The 22,347-nt window shown below is 41.3% G+C and overlaps 1 protein-coding gene across 1 annotated transcript in view; it reads left to right on the top strand.

Moving 5' to 3' along the window:
• Positions 1 to 22,347, top strand: part of ssbp2a (single stranded DNA binding protein 2a) — a 55,436-nt gene that overhangs the window by 5,331 nt on the left and 27,758 nt on the right. The window contains exons 2-4 of the mRNA XM_051421342.1: positions 17,089 to 17,161; positions 21,088 to 21,149; positions 21,320 to 21,404. Of these exons, the coding sequence (XP_051277302.1) occupies positions 17,089 to 17,161; positions 21,088 to 21,149; positions 21,320 to 21,404 (220 nt within the window). The remainder of the gene's footprint in view (positions 1 to 17,088; positions 17,162 to 21,087; positions 21,150 to 21,319; positions 21,405 to 22,347) is intronic.

The raw sequence follows: 22,347 nt of genomic DNA, 5'->3' as shown, positions 1-22,347 counted from the left end.
TGCTGTAAGGATCATCATTCTGCACGCACCAACACACACACACACACACACACACACACACACACACACACACAGCTACTTCTGAACCGAGACACCTCAGAATCCTGCCAGGAGGCTGCCAATGCAGCATTGCGCAGACTGAGGCAAAGCAGTGCATGCTGGGAGTGTTTATCCGACAGAAGCAATTCAGGCTGCCACTCTGGCTCTGACAGTGAGTCGCATTACAGGAGAACTACAATAAAAATAGAGCAGTATCCCCCCCCCCCACACACACACACACACATACTGTATGCTCACAATGCCTTGCATCGACTGTGCAGGGATTCTGATTTTGTCCGTGCTGCCACCTGATGAATGTAATTGATGAGTTTTTTTGTTTGTTTACTTCGGGTCAGTGTCCTTGAGAAATGACAAGGGATGCACTCATTAGAGGAAAGAGAGAGGGCGATCATTTGTCAGCGTATGAACAAAAGAATGTGGCCCGAGGATAAACATATGTTGCTGGTCAACTCGGCCGGTGAAACGAGCATTGAGCTTCGAATTGTGGGAAACTAATTTAAAAACCCAACACAAGATCAACAGTAAGGAGGTTAAAAAGCAAAAAAAGAAGGACTGAATGAAAGAAAGATCAAAAGGGAGAGAGAGAGAGAGATTTTGTGTCCAGGTCAGACGAGGTCAGGTGATATCCTGCAGGACCTCATGGTCTAATGCTCCATAATGGCTGTGTGTCGGAACCTCTGCACTCTACACGGATCTCACTCTCTCTGTGGATCACTTACACTGGTAAGTGGCCACACCTGGTTCTGTTGGCTTAAGTCCAGTGATGGAGTAAAAAGCCCCAGTGAGAACCCCCCTCACCTCAAACATAAGAGGGGCCTCAGCTTCAGCTAAGCTCTGCTCCTCCCTGTTTAAGTTCCACAGAGAACAACGTAAAAGTGTGTGATAATGTCTGTGTATCTGTATCCTCTCTTTCATGCTTTGGGTCAATAGAGAGCATACTGTGTGTGTAAATCAGTAAGCCTGTCTGAGCTGTCTGCTTACAGCACTTTCCCCATATGTTTCATCCCTGAAAATCAACCTCCATCTGTCTGTCACGCTGCCTGTGTGAATGTGAACTACAACATCCAGTGATCATTACACAGCTAATAGCCTCTCCAGCTCTCATGGGATGCTTGTGAACAACTACGAGAACACAGAGAACTGTCACCGCTTCTCTACTGTTGTCTTTAACCGACACTGACGGTCAGTGAAAGATTTTAACTTAAAACTGCTGCCAACGTGTTTAATCCTCACAGCGTTGTAGATTAGCATCAATCTGGGATTACAAGAAAACCAGAGAAGTAATGGAGCTCTGATATGTTTTCTTTTTTTGTTCTGGGTGTACAGGGCTGTCTTCAAACGAAAGTGATGATGACAGTTTGACAAGACCCTGATAGAAAACACTTTTTAACCTGCTGAACACATAGAGGCTGTTAAAAGTCCTCTTTTATCTGCTGGCATCCCTCCTAGTCTCTCTCTTATCCCCGCTGCCAGAGATGTTACTTGCCACAGAACTGCTATCAAAGCAGCGGCCTCTTATTGAGCTGTGTCAGGCGGGGGGGGGGGGGGCAAGACAGCCTCTGATCGACGCAGGCAGAAAAAGGAGTGACGTGTCAATCAACAGAGAGGACCCTGGAGAAGGCACCCTCACAGGACGCCTTGGGGTCCTTGGGAAGGATAAACGTGACAAAAGGCCTCCGTCGGCATCAGATAGCATGTGGGAAAGAGGGGGGAGAGAGGAGGAGGGGGCAAAGCATCCTGAAAGTCTTTTATCACTCCCTTCAAAAGAGGGAGGGTACGGATGAGTGAGTTTATCACCCGGTGCTGGTCCCTTAGGACCCCATGGGTGTCCCTGAATGCTTCTGTTTTAATTAGAAACACACCATCACATCATATCTTTCTCTTGCCTTCTCCTCTCCTCTCTGCAACAGTTACAGTGATTCAGGTTTATCTTTGGGATTGAGATACTGACATTTGCGGGAGTGGGGGATTCAGATCAGTGCACTGTGGATGAGTGTGAGACATGAAGGGGGGGGTTCATAGTATACTTTGTGGACCATTATTGGGAATTACTGCAATCCATGCTGTCAGGCTTTGTTCATGTTGTTCGTGGTAGCGCTTGTGGTTTTGTCAGGAAGTTTTTTTTGTTGCCCCTGGTGACACCAAATATGCACAGCTTTGCTACAAACCACAGCACGATAGGGACGCTCCCTCAAAGCGCTTCCTGTAACCTGAGAGCTCCAGCCAAAAGTAAATGATGTTGGTGGAAACAACACTCACTGTCTATAGGCTCAGTTGACAAAATCCCAAAGCCTGCTCACTGCTCTTATTCTTCTGATTCGCAGTCCGACATTTTTGTTTGTCAGAAACAAATTATTTACCTTTACCTGTCCAGGAATGTATAATAGTATGATGTATAATCTTTTCACCTGTTTTTATCAACAGAACTCAGCTGTGTCACGCTCACTTTTACTGTGTGACAACTGCTCTTGTGCTCACTAGTGCGGTTTAACTTGCATTTCCATTGTAAAAGCTGTAGTGTAAGTGTGGATGCTGCTGTGCCTCCCTGCCTGCCAAGTATAGTGGAGGTTTGGTTGAGGCCTCTCTGCTGATATTCCTCCATCATTGATATGCAAGCTGCATCGCACAGGCGCTAGCGCAAGGTTAAGCATGCGTGACGGCCAGGCTTAGGAACTGCTTCAGACTCTCTCTCTCTCTCTTTCTCTCTCTGTATCTCTCTCTCTCATGCGCACACAAACACATTTTCCCTTACTGTGCCTTCTGTCTGAATAGCCCTCAGTTCTTCTATGTCTTGGCCTCAATTGTTCCTTGTGTGTTTTGTGAAGTTAAACCACAGAGTTCTTCGCTTTACTGTAATTCTTCAGAAATGTACCGTCCTTACATGACCACATACAGTACAGGCCATCCGTCCACTGATCCCTATAAAGTCCTACATGACATTTTCTCCCCTCTGAATGCGAGGCAGTATATCCTCTCGCTTAGGATTTAAATCTCTGACATTGAGTTCTTGCCATTTTAAGGTCCACTAAATTCCATTTCTCAACCATAGAGAAGCAGGAAGGATAAATGAATGACACAAGGTGCAGAGCAGGGCAACAGGGAATAAGTACAACCAGTACATGTTTTTGGCTGTCAAGTGTGTTTTTTTCTTGTTGGTACTATTCTTTTACAGACATCTCGGCGCATACATTTTTATTGCTAATTTATGCAACCTCATGTTGTAGCAAGATGTATTTCTCTGAATGGTTAGTCATTTGTTTCTACTTCCTCCAGAGCCTCTGTGCAGGCCTTAACAGCCTCACATTCTTCCCTAAATTGCTGTAGATTGCCTTCATCTGTATCAGTTTTTTAAAAATCTCATCTCGAAGCTTTGTTGTTCAAAATAATAGAGGCCTATTAGATCCCTTTGAATGGAATTCTAATCCTATAAGATTAGAGCAGTGCTGTGCAGTTGCTGGTTTTGTTGGAGTTGCTGCTGATTGTGGAATGTTGCATTGTGTGAGCTGAGCAATGACGGTGTGTCGCTGGACGGTATGCAGAGTGACACTTCTGCATACTACTGTACGACAGGGAGATGTTGTTCAGGCTCAGTTAGAGGATGGCAGCTAAGAAACACCTCAGCCCCACTGTGTGTGTGTGTGTGTGTGTGTGTGTGTGTGTGTGTGTGTGTGTGTGTGTGTGTGTGTGTGTGTGTGTGCGCGTGTGTGTGCGTGTGTGTGCGCGCGTGTGTATAAAAGAGAGAAACATGGTCATAAAGTGAAAGAATATGCCCAAAGTAACATGATTGTGTGTAAAATACTGTAGTTTGTCCAACAAAATCTTAAATATTTTTCCTTATCATACATAAAATACTATGACTACCTATGTACTATACTATGACCACACTGCAAAACAATAATTATTTTTCTTTATTTCCATGTTTTATGTTTCATCAAGTGGTGGGGATGCTGACTTTTTGCTTGGGACGTGCAGTCATATGTAGCCAGTTGCATATTTAAGACTTATTTTACATGGTTCTCATTTTAGTACGAGTGAGCTTTAAACAGGCTGAGACGTTTTAACCAACTCCTGTTAGGTTAACTAGCTACCACTGATAAAAATCTGCCAGAGAGCCGATACCGACTGTAAATGAGAAGCCTGTCTCTGTTTGAAATAAGACAAGAACTCATTGTTTCGACAATTACTAAGGAATGTCAGGGGTAAATCTGCCACCGCTATCATTGTAGACTCTATATAACGGAAACCTTGACAGGCATGGCAACAACAGTAAACGGTCAATTGTGTGTCTATTTTATTATCAAGTCGTCAATTGACAATTAATCAGCAACTATTTTGATCATCGTTAAGTTACTATTTATCGATCCAAAATGCCAAACTTTGGCTCGTTCAAGCCTGTCGAATGTGAATATTTGCTGCATTACTTATTTATCTTATTATCATCATAGTAAACTGAATATCTGTGGGTTTTGGACTGGAAACAAGCAATTTGAGGACATTACTTTCAGCTCTTGGAATATTTTCTGATATTAAGCAATTAGGTAGTTAGTTGCAGCCTAATTCAGGTGTAATACTGAGAAATGCTTCTAATATTTATTAGTCTTTAATTTATTAATCTTGTTGTCTTCCAACACCAGTGTTTTGGTCGTTTTGTAGACAGAGCTGGGGATTTTTTTTTTAAATACTCAGTATCTACGCTCACAATCCATTAAACTCCCCTCTTCCTGTGAATCTCTAAAAATAGACTTTAAAAGAATACAATAATTAACCTTGTATGATCACTAAGTGTTGTCATCAAACTCTAAGTTCTCTCTGTAAACAGCAGTTTAATATTCTGGGCTTTATGGCTGTGTTGCATTCAAGATTTACTGTAATAGCTTGTAGAGAAAGTTGAACAAGGAAAACACTCCTAAAAATCATTGGTGTTCTTTCAGCTGTGAAATTAAACAAACTCCCCACGAGAGGTGACTCAATCTAAACAAATCAAAGCCAATGAAATGGAACTCAAATTAAGAAAGTGATGGATTTGCCTCCGTTTTTATTTGATTTATCCACTTTACATGTTCTGCAAACAAATTTCAATTGTATAAAAATCTTACTGGCTGAAACCTACATGTAAATGACAGAATTGTATATAAAGGACACAACTGGATTTTTGCTCAATTAGCCTGTTAGTAAACAGCGAGCTACCCACCATGCTCTCTCACCATCTCTCTGTTTCTCCCTCTCTCTGATAAGCTGGCATTTCCTGTTATCTCAGCCCTGGGCATTGTTGTCTGCTCTGTGAGACAGTAGAGTCTCTGCACTGCTGACAGAACAAGAACTGTTTCACTTTGTCTGATTGTGCCTGCATCAGGCTTCCTTTTTATTGTATTGTGTCTGTTCAAGTCTTAATTGCAGCTGCACTAATTTGCTGTTTTCAAGATGCAAGTGGGGGAGTGTATCCTGCCAGAGCTGCCACCAGTCAGTCAGCATAGTCTGGTACACACCACCCACTGAACTCACAGTCAGTATTTTCAGTCATACACAAAGCCAAATGATGAATTTATTCATATTCAATAATAGAATATAATTTTGTTTGACTACAGCTATTCCAGTGACATAAAGCAGGAATCTAAACATAAACTATGTTACTAAATGTTGAAAATCATTAGATTTGAAAAGGTTTTTTTTTTATTTTTATAAAAAATACTAAACTGATAAAAAAATAATTGTTAGTTTCAACGTTAAAATTTTTAATAGTTTATTAGTGAGTATGTGTAGTGATATTATACCAATTTCAGCACCTAAACGTGGGACTGATCCAATACAAGCTGTCAGCAAAGTAATTCATAAGTTTGTTTCAGTTTTATAATGACAGTAAGAAATGTTATCCATTGTGGCTTGGCCTGAGAGACAGCAGCGTGAGCTCAGTATCAACACCGATTATAACCCAGTGTATCCGACTGATGCATGCCAATAACTGTCAGTAACCATGTGACACTGAAATTCTCTGCTAATTTAAAATGTCTCTGGATTATAGCATCCGTCATCAACTGAAGTAAAACACCCTCTTCTTTCTCTCTCTTATCTATGTGGTGCTGTAGATTCTAATTTTCATTTTAAGTTGCGTAACATATGTATTTAAACTGCCTCCACTATACGTTTCAGCAGTTAAGCTCAATTAGAGAATGTGGTTTGCAGCTTACATTTTGTTTACTTTCTGTTCTTCCTCTGAGACTTTGTGTTCTGTCTTCTACTTGCCATCTTCAAAATATTTGATGATAACCAGGGCTGGGTGTAGTCTTTTGGAGATACATTCTGTGCTGTCTTCACAACACAGGGTGGAGGATTGCAGCTACAGTTGGACTTGTGGTCATGGCATCTTGATAAGTTGGCTCTTATCAGTCTCTGTCCTGTTCACCATGTAGCTTGGGTTACTTACTTTTTTCTTCTGGTGTACATTATTCTCCTCTCTTATAAAGGATTTTAAAAAAAAGCATATTCAGAGACACTGTTTATTGCAATCTTGTCGTCCATTGTAGTGCATTGTAGATGATTGTAAATCTTGAAGAGAAAAGAATATGTCCGTCGCATTTGGGGTCTGCTAGGTTTTTGATATTATTAAACTAACTTAATAAAAAATCCACAAATGTTAATATAATTAAACAAAAACTGAGCATTCATGTTCATGTGCATCTGTTAAACAATTTATAAAACAAAACATTACAATCCATGTTCCTTTTTTATTATTTATTTTCACCTTGCATTGGACTGTCCCAAGCTCGGGGGAGGAGAGGATTCTGGGATCTCTAGTTAATGAAAGGTAAACACAAGGTCTACACTGAGGTGAGCCAAAGAACGCAGGGGTCTTCCTCTCCATCAGGATATGAGCTTCATTCTTTTGACTTACTACGCATGACATTTCACCTCTCCATTGGCAAATTCCTCTCTTTGCAGGAGGAAAAATTTCCCTGAAAGCTACTTAACTGTTTACAGCTACATACAGCGATGAAACATTTCCCTTTTAATGTATTTATCAGCTGATTGCAGGACATACAGTATGTTGCTGCATGCAACATCACTATCCCTCGAGTGCAGTTAACTCATGTGACAGCATTTATCCCCCACCTGCGTGATGCCGTAGAGATTTTATTTCTGTTGCTGGTCAACCTCTCACACAGTTCTGAAGTCAGCCAACTCCATTCACCCTCACCGTTCTCAGCCAGCGCAGGCTACACCGATCTTTGCCAAGCCGGTGTTGGAGCATTCAGGCCTGTCACCCAGCCAATGCTCCACTAAGGGCTTTACTATGTGTTGTGGAAGTGAGAGGGATAAAGGCTATGACAAACATTTGCTCAGCAAAGCAGCGTGTGAGACTATCTCAGCGGAGACATGAACAGATAAAGCACAGTTTATTTGACTATGAGTGTCTCTCCTCAGGCTGTTTCCATGCCGGATTATGACGCGTGTTTTGTTAATCTTCAAAGCTGTAGTGAACTTTTCACTACTCCTCCCAATTCTCGACTATGCACCAAACCTGTAGCTGAAGTCTACGCAGCGGCCGGTCAGAGAGAATATACTTTGTATGAATATCTCAATACAAGTGCTCTGCCTTTAGCAGGAGCCATTAGAGAGGCCCCAAGGGATGCCGTGGAAGGGTAATGGAGAATATAGATTTAACTTGTGACCATCAGCAAAAATACCAATTAGAAATGCATCAGCGAGCAGCCAGCGATAGAGCCACAGCACACTGCCAGTTGGGGATTAATTGAAGGCATGTATTCGACTGAGATCTTGCCAGAAGTTGAAGGAGTCTAATGGAAGTCTTGTCACACTTAAATAATACATCATCTTAATGTTGATGGTTGTTTTCTTCTACATAATGATACAAACTTTATCTACACACAGGTCTTGATGTTATTTGATGCACTTGCAGTAGTTGCATTATGCAAGAAAAGCTGTATTAGGTAAATAACAACATAAAACCTCTCAAAGGTTAGCGACCAACAAGTTTTTGTCTTTATAAATTAAAAAGGCAGATATTGTCTCGTCCACAGGCTGCTATTCAGCTTCCTATTCTCCTATTGTTTGCACGGCGGGTTCACTTCTACTTGTGAAAATCCAGTGTTAAAGGGATGCGTCAGCCTAATATCAGCTCAATCTCTCTCAGAGATCCTCCCTGATAAAGGTGTGTGACAGCAGCAAGCGTGTTCATAATATTGTCCTTTCCAGTTTTGCTCAGAGGCTGCAGCATCACTCCTATTCTGCGCTGTCCTGACCTCCCCTTGCTGCGCTTCCCAGCTCCTTTCATTAATCATTTACTCTCTCCCTGCTCTCTGTCTCTCTTTCTCCTTCTGTCTCCCCCTCTTCTCTCTCCTTGCTTTTTCTCTTCCTTTCTACCCTCTGGTCCTCTTGTTGCTGCTAATCTTTATCTCTTTATCTTTCTCTCCATCGCTACATCTTTATCCCTCTGTTGACTGGTAAATTACCTATCTTTGTCCTTCCCTTGATACTATCAGCGCGTATCACCGCCTTTGCATTCCATAATCTTCATCTTTTCTAGCTTTTTCCTGTCTCCTCTTTCAAACTGTGAGATTTTTACTGTACTTATCCTTGTTTGTGTGTGCATTGTCTGTTTGCAGAAGAGTTAAAAGAATGGCTCAAACAAAGCATCTACTGTGCAGCTAACAGCGCTTTCAAACAATTAATCCATCCGCACCTATAGCTGTGCAACTCCCCTTTAATGAAAATGCATAAGGGATTGGTCCACTGGAACCCGATTTTCCACATAAAGAGATTTGACCGTGATACTGTTGCTGTACCTTTCCCAGACAAGGTATGTGCATAAATAGCCCTGTTTTGAAGATGCTCTTCACTGTATAAAGGCTCCATAATCCCCATGGTTGTTTGGGCTGTTTTTTTTCTCTGTTGTTTTCCTGAAGCCCTGCGTATAAGATGAATTATTCAGCATTGTAATGGGTCTATATTTGTCGTTGTTTATCTTGCCTCAGTGCCCCCACCACCCTCATCGATGCCCTACCACCATCTCTCTCCCAGCTTTCACTTGTCTGTCTGTCTGGCAAGCATAGCCTGCTCTACCCGCAGAGGATGCTCCACTTTAATGAATGAAGTGAAGTCATTTAGCAAGGCTCTTAATGGCACGTAAAGCCCCGCTGCTAGGCTTGATTAATCAGGGAAAGTGTTTGGCTGTCACACACAGGGCTGTCCTCAGCAGGGGCAGCAGCTTGATGGCTGCGCTCTCTTTGGCGGGGTCCCTCTCTCTCTTCTCACCAGAGTTGTCTGGAGCCCGAGCTGCCAGCGTTCTCCTCATCCACAGGTGGCGTCTTTTTGATGGTGGGGCTTTTGGAGGCTTGATTGCAGAGAGAGCCCGCTTGGCTTTGCTGTAGACTGGGCATGATGATGATGATAATGTTGATGATCCTACCTCTGAGTCAAAGACAGGTGTCTGTGATTTGTGTTGCTCTTATGGCCTGTGTGATATCATGAGAGGACAGTGCTGTCAGTGGGCAAGGACACAAACAAAAAGGAGTAAACAGCTTTTAAACAACAGGTCGTTACCACTGCCTCATGCAAGAGAGCCAGACTCATCATATGATAACTATAAAGGGGGTGGACAAAATACCAGAAACACCAGAATACACTTCCATAGCCCTGCGGTGAACTGTATGTTAGAGCTTATTGCAGATATTGTATAATGGTGTATGTGTAAGTCAATGAATAACAATAGCAATTGAAGTCCCAAATGCCAAAGTTGGTTTTAGGTAATTTAGAACTATTACATAGTTTGTCCAACATTCTTATACTCTAAAATATCCAGTTGGTCACAGTTCTTTAAACAACATCTAGGGGTATCATGATTCTCCCTTTATGTTATATTTATGTTAAAAAATGACAAAAAAAATTCAAATTTTGATAGATATCAGTACTGTAGTTATTGTTATAGACCTCAAATCCATCTGGCTTTTTTGTCTTCCGTAAATGTAAAGCCTTTAAATCTGATAAAGCTGATGCATGCTGCTAAGTTGTATTCAACTTAATATAATTCTGTTTTGTACTGGGTAGCTGCCTTTGTTGTACCTGCGGTTACTGCTGTCACTGCCTGTGTTGCATCAGTCATATATGCTGCAAAATTATGTAACATTGCGAAGAAAAAATGTCTCAAAAATCATGATAACATGCAGCCAAACAAGCTGCATTGGCAAAAAGTAGATCCTCACCAACCCTGAATGAAACCACATGATGGGATATTTGATGAACAACAACACAAAATACGGATACAGCATTGAGGCTGTAACTAAACTTTATGAGCTTTACCAAACTGCACTGTACTGCGGGTCTAATTTATCGTAAGGTGTTACTGTTATTTTCACTGGAAATTTAAATTAGTCACTTTATCTCTCCTTATTGCTTTATTATTCTGTAAAGTGCTTCAAAGAAACTATACCTCTCAGTAGATACTTCACAGTGTCACTTTTACTAACATTATTCTTTACTTTGAACACACAGAAGAGATTTAAGGCAGCAATTTAGTCTTTCGTAGTAGGTAAGCATATCCAGAAGATAATTACAGTATTTCAACTTCCTGACTGTGACTTAGTTCAATCTAGGATTACTTTTCCATTGTTATTTCCTCTCACGCAGAACCTTTTTAAAATTCATTTATAAAAAATATAATGAAATTCAGTGCATACTCCAAGGCATGGTATGCTATCTTCCATTCTGTCCTTTCGGTATGTTGTGTTTTCAGCACAGCGTGTAGTCATTTGCTTTTTCTCTTAGAGAGTGGTAGGAATCAGGTCTAGTTTAGCCTGGATGTTTTCATTGCAGGGTTTTGTGTTAATTTGCAGAAGGAGGTCACAGCAGGGGGCTCAGCTAACTGAGACAACGCTCAGTGAGGATCCTCAACATTAGAATATGAAAGTTTACAGATCTCACGAGTATTCATCTTGGGGCTCATCCGCTCGCACCCATCACCTCCATCCTCCCCGTCTGCCTTTTTTTTCCTGTCTCTCTAATCCCCCTTCTTCACTCTCTTCTCTTTACCAGAACCTTTCATCTCTCTCCCTGCTACACTCCTGTCACCCCATCACTCTCTTTCTCTCATTTTCTCTCTCTTTCTGTAATTTTCCTCCATGGTGGAATTGGAGAGGGGGGCGTGTTTCACTCTCTGGCTGTTTGTTCTTATTTTTCCATTGTTCATTTGTCTATCTAGTTATCGGGAAATCACTTGTCAAATTTTAAACTCTAATCTCTATTTTACACTATCTTCTCAGGAAATGTATAACACGCAATACTGAACATCGGTTCAACCTGTTTTTGACCCATTCATACGAGACATTGCAGGTTAATCCCTGGTTGACACCATCCATAGGCTCTAGTCTGCAACTAACTACCAGTTATAATTAACCCGTCAAAGAATTTCATTTTGTTCCTCTCTTTTCTCACTGTTTTTTTTAGACAACTCAGGTAGTCCATTACATGAATTTCACTTCATTATCAGTATCATTCAGCAATATTCCTATCCCTAGTACAAATGCCAGTGTGCCAGAGCAACATAGTGTTTGACCCACATTCAGTCGAGGTTGTGATGCCCCATTCAGACTGACCGCTAATGCCTGTGTAACAGGGCTGCGCAATATGGTAAAAAAAATCATATTGTGATTGTGACAGATACTGCAATTGTGATATGATTCCCAGTTAGTGGGAATGCTCATTTTTGCATTACAATTTTCACTGTAAAAATGTTTTCTTTAAATCCTGATGATGAGACATTTCTTGGCGTGTGTTCCACAAACAGTTTTCTTACATCTGGAGAACAACATTTGTTGGCCAGGGCAACTCTGCATCACTACAGTACAATACAGCTGGTAGTCACAAAGTCATAATTACATAAATGTATATAATATCATAAACTTCACTGCATGTTGGTTAGTGGCAGGTAAATATTCTAAAATTGGACTTAAAGCTACTATAATTAAAAGTTCTACGCTTGATAAAATGACTGTATGTAAAAAATGTGTAATGTGAAAGAGCTCACTCATAGTGTTGAACCCACAGAAAATTATCACCCAACACTATCACAGTTTCCTTTGGTTTTTCGGCATGCAACTTGACTGTTTTACCACTCTTATCAGAATCATTTCCAGTTAGTTGTTTTTCAGCAAAAAAAACAATAAAAACCCAATATTCACTACCTGCCCAGCACCAAACGACAGCTAGCTGGTGAATAAAGTGGAGCTTTTAGCAGTTAAAGAGACCGATGTTTCCTTCAGGAGTTGGCGGAGGGCAAAACAGAGCTAAAAGAATTTCAATTCATCAACTGGCCAGGAAAAAAACCTTCAAGTCAACACTAATGTGTCTGCTGGATGTGTAAATAAGTCACAGTTTGCTAACTAGTTTGCCATATCAACTTTATGTCAATCCTGTGTTCACAGCTTGTTACATTACACAAGGCTATTTAAGGTTTAAATATCCAGACGTCATGTAATTTTACATCATTAAACAACATTCTTGTACAGTTTGCACAACAGGTACCAAAAGGGACAAGACATTTTTCTCTGACCACATGGCTCTCTAACTGCTGCTTAAAAGAGACAGTTTGTTTTCATCACTTACTGTGGGCAGAGATGATTTACTGCCACTGCCCACACACTTCTTTGGGCAAAGAAGGCAAATTTATACTTACAGGGCGCGAGACACTACTGTCTCTACTATGGTTCTACCATCTAGCAGATGAGACAGAGTATATTTACAGAAAAATATCTCCAGGTGCAGCTCTATGTGCAGATGCAAAAGGAAAAATGTGACTTGCACCAGACCACCAATAAATTACCAATAATGCAGTAAAAAAAAATTCTACAGCTAACGGAGTAAGGTATTGCTGGTCTTTTGTAATAGTTATACATCTGCATCACTAATGGGTATTGTATGTTTACAGGCAAGAATATTTTTAGGATTGTCAAATACTTAACATTTTAATTAGATTTCCCTGGTCAAATGTGTGTTACTAGGCTATGTCAGCATAGTAGCAAGTCTTGTAAATATGTCAATTAACATGTCGATTCAGATCAGAAGCATAATCACTTTTCCATTTCATCTTCAACAAGGGTGAAATAATCTGGAGCTAATCTATAACAGGCAAATCCAATCACTGAAGCCATTGTCTGTTGTGATTTGAAGCTCTGCCAGACTTTGATCGCCATGGCAGTAAATTGATTAGCAGGGATCTACTGGTCGCTCCTAAATGCTGATCTTGGAAAATCGGTTCATGTCTTTGCCTTAAGCTGAGGTTGTGGTCGAGCTGCAAGCTACTCTCCTCTCCCTGCTGTCCTCTCTGTACGGCTCGGTAACAAGGCAACACAGAAGCTGGTCACTGTTTCTGCCTGCTGCCTTCATTAAGCTAAGCTCTGACTGTTCAGGCTCGCCGGCTGTCTTGTGCAGATTTACAGGAGCAGCCAGGATGGGGGTCGCTTGCAAATATGAATTTAATTAAAAGGGACTCGCAGAAGACAAAACCACTTGAGTTTGAAGGAGAAAAGGGTCAGGTGTGGATCTTAAACTTCGCCCCTCTGCCCTACCCTCTCCACTTGTACCCACTCACTACCACTGCCACACACAGTTCATGCATTTTTACACACGCGCACTCACAGTTTAGCACATTGGAAGAGAAAGGAAAGTGGGAGGCACCTGATCTCTTCAATCATCCTGGTTGCAGTTGTGATTAATGTAAAGTGGTTCTTATTTACAACACAAATTGCCAGGGTAGACAGGTAGGAAATAAAAAATGTCTGGGATGTGTCCGACAGCAAGGGCAAACACCAAAAGAGCTTCAATGTAAAGGGACTAATATGGAGTCAGAAACCATTATAAATGCATTGGCTGCCTCAGTTAGAGCACTTTTACTTCAAATCCTAATGCAGAGATTATTTAAAGTGACAGTTTATTTAATGACAAGAGAGTCTTTGTAATGCTTTCACTTTATTGTATGAAATTTAGAGGATTCTTAACCTTCAACAGTCCCCCGTCCTCTAATCCTCAAACCTTATCTCCACTCAGTATTTTGACTCTCTCAGTCTGTCGACTTCCACATAGCTGGGTGCTTTTTTTATCAGCAGGAGGCTAGGCTGAACAAGTGGTAACTGAACAATGAGAGAGCGACATGAGGGGGTTTTGTGTTTTCAAAGCCTATGACTCGTCTTTCAGGAAATTAGTCATTTTGAGTTAAAGTTCAGTGAAAATGTCTTCTTCTGCTGTCTTCTGTCTGCTTATCAGTCCTGTTTCAACTCTGCCTTTTGTTGGTGTGTGTGTTAAATAAATAAAAGATAGGAGGGTGAGAGAGAGAGAGAGAGGAGTGGTTTAAGTGTGATTTATCTGTGTATTTTTGCAAGCGTCAGTGCAGTTAAACCGTTATTAGGGCCTCCTTCGTTTTTCCTTTCATCTTTACTCCAAAACCTGCATTAGCCTGCGTACCGCTGATACCCTCTAATGTTCCTCTTTCTTTCATTGAATCACCTTTCCCCCTACTGCTGCCCTCATCCTTCCACCTTTCCTATGTTTCCTCACTTTCTTCGACCCCTTCTCTGTATCAGGGCCAAAGGTCACATCTTACAGTTCCTGTGAAATCAATCAAAGGTCAAACCTTTCAGTCTGCCTCAATGGCAGCTACTGAGTGAGGCTGTGTCTTTGTGTGGTAATAGATAGCGGACTGGTCACAGGCCAATGCATGCTGAGGACAAGCTTTCATTTCTTAATTTAGACAATGTATTCATTCATGCAGTCCATCATCAGTCTTGTCCTCATAGCTGTGCATGTATTCATCGCAGATACATGAAATCTACCAGGACTAATAAATGGTTTTATTCTGATGCTGCTCTCGCTGATGTTAGGGTTCACGAGGGAGAGTGACAGATTTAGACAGGTTGACAGGAAAATGATGCAGAACAGAGCAACTGAACAAGTTTGTTCCTAGAAATGTTCAGAGTTGTACAGTGCCTTGAAAAAATTGCCGCATCTTTTATTCATGTTCAGTTGTCGAGGTGTCAAGAGTTTTGTCAAGCCTCTCACTGTTCCGTTAACCTTGTCCCTGTGAAACGCTCTGTCTCTATCTCTTTGGTTAAACATTACTGCCAGGCCACAAGGGGAACGGAGAGAGGAAAGGATGGAGAGAAGGAGCGAAAGATAGAGAGGAAGTGGTTCTGCTGCTTCCCTTCATCATTAAACAAACATGGCCTCATACCAAAACGAGTGCAAGAAGAAAGCAGCGCCATCAGGACAAAAAAGGCACAGAGAGAGAGAGAGGAGGTGGAAGAGAAGAGACTGAGGATGAAAGTGATGAAGAAGAGAGATGGAAATGGAGGGGGGGGTGAAGACAGAGTACCTGTGTGCAGAGCAGAAAGGTGTGCAGTCCATCATCTTCAGACAGGCAGACAGGTCTGTCTGGGGAGTTTTATTTTTACCTCGATATAAGAGCAGTCTGGATCGGCTGCAGCGGTCTGGCAGCACCTTTCAGTGGTTCTAGGACAGCTGTTGTCCCGGTGTGACCATCTTTCACACCTGACAATTCACAATCATACATGTATGCACAAACACACACAGACTCACCAGGCTCCAGGTCAAAGCTTGTGCTGTGTCATGCATCATCTACTGTACACTGTTTGTCAATTAATAATTACTCATCCAAGTGTAAATGCCAAAAACAGCTTTTCAAAGGTTGGACTGTTGGTCTGACGAAACTAGCAATTTCGCTATGTCACCATTACAGTGTCAGCATTTTTCACAGTTTTTTGACATTTTGACAATGATAATTTGATTTACTGAGAAAATAACTGGGAGATTAATCAGCAATAAAAGTAATCATAAGTTGAAACCCTATGGCAACATTTTACCAATGATTTTTTAACTTAACTCAAGGACCCGTTTTGCCTCAGTACATCTACTTCTACCTTTCTGATATATACTACATCTCAGGAACACTTTTTGTTTATCGAGCACCTTCGAAACTCCACCAATCAGCCCCTAACCTGGTTAATACTGATTTTTAGGGAAATGTGAGGATCAAGCAGAAATGTACCTGCTCATTGCCCCCTTTGTTAAATTCATGGCAAACAGTGACTACATGTTGTTACACCAGGCACCTGTCCAAATCTACAGGGTGCAATGTGATCTACTATTGATCTCCTGTGGATCATTGTGTTCAATCTTATAGTATTTATAGACCCAGTAGATCATCACCCCCCCCCTTTCTCTAAGTTGCTGTTAGCACCAGCACAGACACACTGGGAGGAGAATTGATTAACAAATCAAGCCTGTAATTAATTCTTACTGTGATCAAAGACATGGGAGGAAGTCTGTGGAGAGCTTGAGGCACAGGGGTGAGGTGTTTTACAGTGCGGTCCCACCAACTCTTATTACCATGCTGTTTGTTCTTCAAACAGGTAGGTTTTAGATTTAGCATAACGTTGGGTGAATTTCAAATGTCTTAAAAGGTTGCCCTGCCTGTTTGGCATTCGGGAAATGATTAGTACTCCTAAGCTGGTGTGTGTCTTTCTGTTTCTCATGAGATTTGTAACGGACTGTGACGCCCTCACACATCATTGCACATTGCATCTCGGAGCTGCTTGGCAATTCGTATCCATGCGTAGGCTCCTTCATCTTTATTTTTAGGCAATCCTGGGAGAAACTCCTTCTTAAATATGGACTTATCTTAAATACGGAGTAGGAAGTATAATTGTCTTATGTCCCAAAGCAGTTGTTTTCTGGCCCCAAAGTTGGACACATTTGGTTGGGAAGCATTTACGAAAAAGACTCAAAAAAGCTCAAACTTAAGGTGAATCCTTGGGGAATTTCAGATGCATAGTTTTTGCTTGTACTCTCCTCTGCTTGAAAAACCAAGACCGTTTACATTTTTCTCACTCTTAACTGTCTTTTTCTTACTGTACATCTGTTTGCCTCCACTCTCTATAATGTCCCATTTTCTCATGGATGAAAAAAACTGACCCATTTCCACTGTGTTTGTGTTTTTTTGTGCAGGTTAGCTCTGTATGTGTACGAGTACCTGCTGCATGTAGGAGCACAGAAGTCAGCACAGACCTTTCTCTCAGAGGTAAGTCACAAAGACGCTTTATGTGTATGTGTGTGTGTGTGTGTGTGTCAGAGAGCACAGTCCATGTACTTTATGTGTCCATTCTGAAGGGTGGTCTGACCCTTATGCAATGTGCCCAGTAAGAGTAGCAGCTAATTGAATTAGCTGGGCCTTACAGTGCTGAGCCAACAGGTCGGTAGCCGCAGACAGGCTTTTTAACATTAGGGTTGTATTTAGTGGGACTGGAGCCGGAGCACAGGGAGAGTTACGACGCTCAGCCTGGAGCTGACGTCTTCGACTGACATCATTCTCTGATCCGCTCAGCAGCTGCGTCTCAGTCGATCTCTTTCAATCTCATTCTTGTCCTTTCAGTCCCCCACTTTCTCTTGTGATCTATCTCTCCGCCGCTCTCCCTGAGAAGCAAGCTTGTCCTCGCTTTATTTCCACCGAGGTAAAAAGGTGATGGGTGAAAATGAGGTCAGTTGATTCTGGTGCTTCGGCTGTAAATGACGGTAAATTACAATGTAGAAGACAGTGGCTGGAGGGTTGTTGTACATCAGCCAGAGGAAGAGGAGAACAAAGAGAGGGGGATGGAAAAGGTTACATCATCAGCTGGCACCAATTCTCATCACTCTGACTTAGTGTGTGTCCGTGCACATATGCATTCACACACACACACACACACACACACCTCTGTCTCTCTGACACCCTTTCCTCTCTGCCATATCGCTTGCTCTCTCTTCCGCAGATGTGGGAGATGAATAGTATAGGCGGTGTCGTATTCAAGTGTGGGAACGCATTAGCTAAGAGTGCAACAAGTATAAACACAGCCACTTGTATACAATACAAATGGGCGTGCATGCATGAACATGCACACACACACACACACACACACACACACACACACAGGGTAAACATACGCCATAATGTTGCTCTTGCTAGAGTAGTGGGGTGGAGTAAAACATGGCTTTAAAGGCCTGTTATCCACGTTTTATCATCCACATCTGTTTACAGTGTATCCTCAGGCTCAGGAAACAAGAGCCCAGAAAGACGAGTCACGAATCAGACCCAAATACCTAAACGTAAATATCAAATGAAAGACAGGCCGCTCAGAAGAACAGAAAACAAGAAACCATGCAAACCCTGTCCCACTAAATGAATGGCTCCAACAATAAAAATGAAAATACACTTAAACCCTAAAAGAATAGATGAGGAGAAAAAAACAGGAGAGCGAGAATAAAAAGTTTAAAATACAGTCAGTTTGAAGTTTATTCATATGGGTAGAAAGGAATCTCTAAAGGTGGAGCTTTTCTAAATCTCAGTCCTCAGTGTCCTCACAGCAGCCCCTGCAACACACAGCCTACATCTGCCAGTAATCACACTAGAAGGACCTCGCTGTAGCATGGTGAAGGTAAATGAATGAACCTCCCGGGAGTGCAGACCACAAGAAGACAGGATATGCGGGCACAGTCAATGCTATTTTCTTCTACGCTTTCCAGATGAAGGGGGAATAAAAGAGCATGCTAAAAAAGTGTCCTGACCTGAACTGTCTGCAGTCGTGTGTGGACTGAGCTACAGCCAATTAAATGTGAGAAATGAGGGATGTCATGCCCATTCTGCATCTTTTGTACCATTTGAGCAATTATGGGAGAATAAATCCTTCTTTGTCATGGTGTATATGGAAATTGCTGGTCTATAATGTTTCAAGTTAAGCAGTGTCTTTACTAGAACTGCTAACTTAGACTGAAAGCATGTGGGATAAACAAAGAGAGGCAGTTCCTGAACCCCCCCCAAAAAAAAAAGACTTCAAAGCAAGGCATTCCTTCTAAAAGTCAGTTTGTCTGATCTGCAGCTGAGGTCAGGACGCTCTGATTATTAAAAGTACAGTGAATCAGTTGTTCCTGTTATTTTAGCGCTTTTTCACTCTGCTAGTAGAGCAGGTGGCACAATAGTCTTTCTTTCTTTCACCCATATGAAACATTTCAGGGAAGGATATTAAAAAGATGATCATACTTGAAAAGTCGGAGAGAAAGAATGATGTAAGTCTGTTTATAGAGAGGAGAGGCAGACTAAACAATAGCGTCATAGTCTGATAGAAGAAGCCTGACTGCTGCCCACAGCTGCTGCTCAAACTGTTAGTTGCTTGTGTGTCTGTGTCTTTGTATGTATCTGCACAGCAGTCGACATTGTGCCAAACATAAATCGTCCCACTGTCAGCACTCATGTTAGACACTAACCTTGACAGAGGTGTTAAGGCGTCAAAATGCTTCAACTGAAGTGTTTGTCAGATGGTGTTGGAAATCTTCTTCCCCGACACCTATTGTGGAACTAGAAGACTGCGTTTGGGATGATGATCCTGTGGGACCCAGGGCAAATCTCGCGGGAGTGGGAGGTTTTGACTTTTGCTGCCTGTGGTCAAACAATACTTGAGGAGACAGGGCTCTAGTTGGAACTATCATTGGGATTGACTATTTACTAAGCCCTGACCCCCTTGGTTACTGTTGCTACATCTGTCAATCTTTCTGTGCCTGTGCAGCACATTATGCTGTTTTTGCTGCTGTTTTTGAAACAATGGGTCCTCGATTTCAGACAATTAGTGCTTTAATATGCACTTAAAGGTCCAGTGTGTAACATTTTGGAGGATCTATTGCCAGGAAGGGAATATAATATTCATAGGTATGTTTACATTTGTGTATAATCAACTGAATATAGAAAGTTTACAGTAACCCAGAATGGAAAAACCAGACACCGGCTGTAGATAGGGCCACTTGTATTTCACTGCCACCATGATTTCTCCTACACATTTCACAGCACGGTCTCATTCCCAGGTGGTCAAATACAGAAACAAAGGGTGTTCAGGTAGTCACAATCTGGAACTTCACTGCTAGATGCCACTAAATCCTACGCACTGGTCAGAGAGCGCATTAACATGCATTGTAGTAACCTGATTGTTGTAAATGCGCAATACATGCAGCAGGTCAGTAACCAGATTTCTCCCCTGACCTTATTTTGCAACCCTGGCTAACGCAGCCTATATAATGACAGAATGCACTTTTTGTTTGCTATGTGTCTGGTTAACAAAAATAGCTTCTCATTTCATTTGCTGGCTGAAATGATGGTTTTTATCAGGCATTACCTGGATCCCCTGTTCGCTGCTTAACTCTACGCGGTATAAACTTCCCTAAATCCAATATAGCAGGACAGAGCTGCTATTTTACCCTAAACCCTGAATGCATCCAGGACCAACTCGATACAACACAGTGGATTTGTTAGTTATAAACAGGGCTTTATTTTCTAACATGACCTGTAACCCCGCTAAATAATGTATGAATTGCTTGGCCTTAGAAGTAACACACGGTTGGGTACAGTATAACAGGCAGGAAAGAAGGCGGAACGTGAACTTCTCACCCAAGATCACCTTTGAGGGGAAGGTGGCAATGGAGCAAGCAAAAATACATAAAAGAAAGAAAGAAATCTTGTAAATATAATAGTAAAGACAGAAGGAATGCAGGATAGAAAGCAGCTGTAAGGAAGGCCAGAAAGAAGCAAAGAGTGAATGAAACACTGGAAGCAGAAGGACAGATAATGTGGGAGAGGAGCAAACTGAAGGGCGTGTGGGTTGTACAAAGGCTAGATTGGGATCCTCAGGCTGGTACATGTCTCTGACCTCAGACTCTGCACATCCCCTGACTCAGTAAACACACACACATTTGCACACGCACTCTTTCATGTACTTGTGAATAGACGGGCTTTCAGACACACATATACTCAATTATGCACTTATGAATCCATGGCACGAGAATCATAATATAATTACATAATAGCATGTGTTATAAGAATTCCCTTGCACCATCTCCAACCTTGTAAAGCGGGTAATTCAGATGTCAGGCATGTTTTTATGCTTAATATGTTTCTCTGTGTCTCTCGTACTCACTTTCTCTGTCCAGATCCGATGGGAGAAGAACATCACATTAGGAGAACCTCCGGGGTTCCTCCACTCATGGTGGTGGTGAGTGTTTTTGTGTCTAATGATTCAAGTTACATTCCTCTTCATGCTGTTTTTTCTTCATTCAATCGTTGACAGTATTAAATAAAGAGATCATTCTCTCTCCTTCTCTTTTTTTTTTTCTTTTCTCTTTTATCATAATACTTCTGTCTGTTTGCGTCTCTGTGTTGTAGTGTTTTCTGGGACCTGTATTGTGCGGCTCCAGAGAGAAGAGACACATGTGAACACTCCAGTGAGGCCAAGGCCTTCCATGACTATGTGAGTCTGCACTGATGTACCTTGCTCTTTCTGGCTTCATGGCACAGATTAGTGCAGGAATTTTGCTGGGACAGCCATATTGTAGGGAAAGAGAGTGTTAAATATCAAGTAAGTAAACAAGGCCTTATAAAATAATAATTTGCTATATAGATAATACAAAATATATAACCATGAAGTGAATAATCCTGATACATTTTTAAGTTTAGCTGTTGCTTTGGTCTGAATGTTTGTCTGGATTGACAGTCAAAGACTTTCCGATAATAAATAGCAGTATGAAACGTGACCTGGCCTTTTAGAAAAATTGCATTGTGAAAATAAAACAGACTTTATAAATTTACTTTCTGAAAGCTGCTGCTGAAATGAAATTAAAACTAGCTGTAGTAAACTGGAGTAGGATAAAATGATATGTCATATTCTTGAGTCTTGAACACATATGAGATAATTCCATGGATTGATAATTCCGTTGTTATATATTTTGTCTGTATAAATTCATACAAAAATGGATTTCATAATTAGGGATGCACCGGGAAATTATGGGTCGATACCAGTGTTTTTTCGGCTGATTTTGTTGTTAGATGCAAGACACAGAGGTGATTGTTTTTCCAATATCCCATTCAGAAATAACCAACACAGCATTTAACCAAATGATGAATAGTATACTTTTTAGCAGACAGGCCGATACCGATGTTCAGCCAATATATCGGTGCATCCCCATTCATAATGTCTTTTTTATTTATTTAATATTAACACGTTGGGATTCCATAGAATTAATATTGACGAGCTGTGTTCAAACTGGTGTTAAAATGCTATAAGTACAATCCAAAAGTGAATCATCAAAGCATGGCAGATAACAACTCACTCAATTTCCTGCTTCCTACCAGTTATGTTTTTTTTTTTTTTTTTTTTAAACACACTTTGAAATATTACAGGTTACTAGATCATG

This window comes from Dicentrarchus labrax, unplaced genomic scaffold (assembly GCF_905237075.1).
Source record: "Dicentrarchus labrax unplaced genomic scaffold, dlabrax2021, whole genome shotgun sequence".
In the NCBI taxonomy this organism is placed as follows: Eukaryota; Metazoa; Chordata; class Actinopteri; family Moronidae; genus Dicentrarchus; species Dicentrarchus labrax.
Note: the sequence above shows the minus strand (reverse complement) of the source record. Positions and strands in the feature narration are given on the sequence as shown.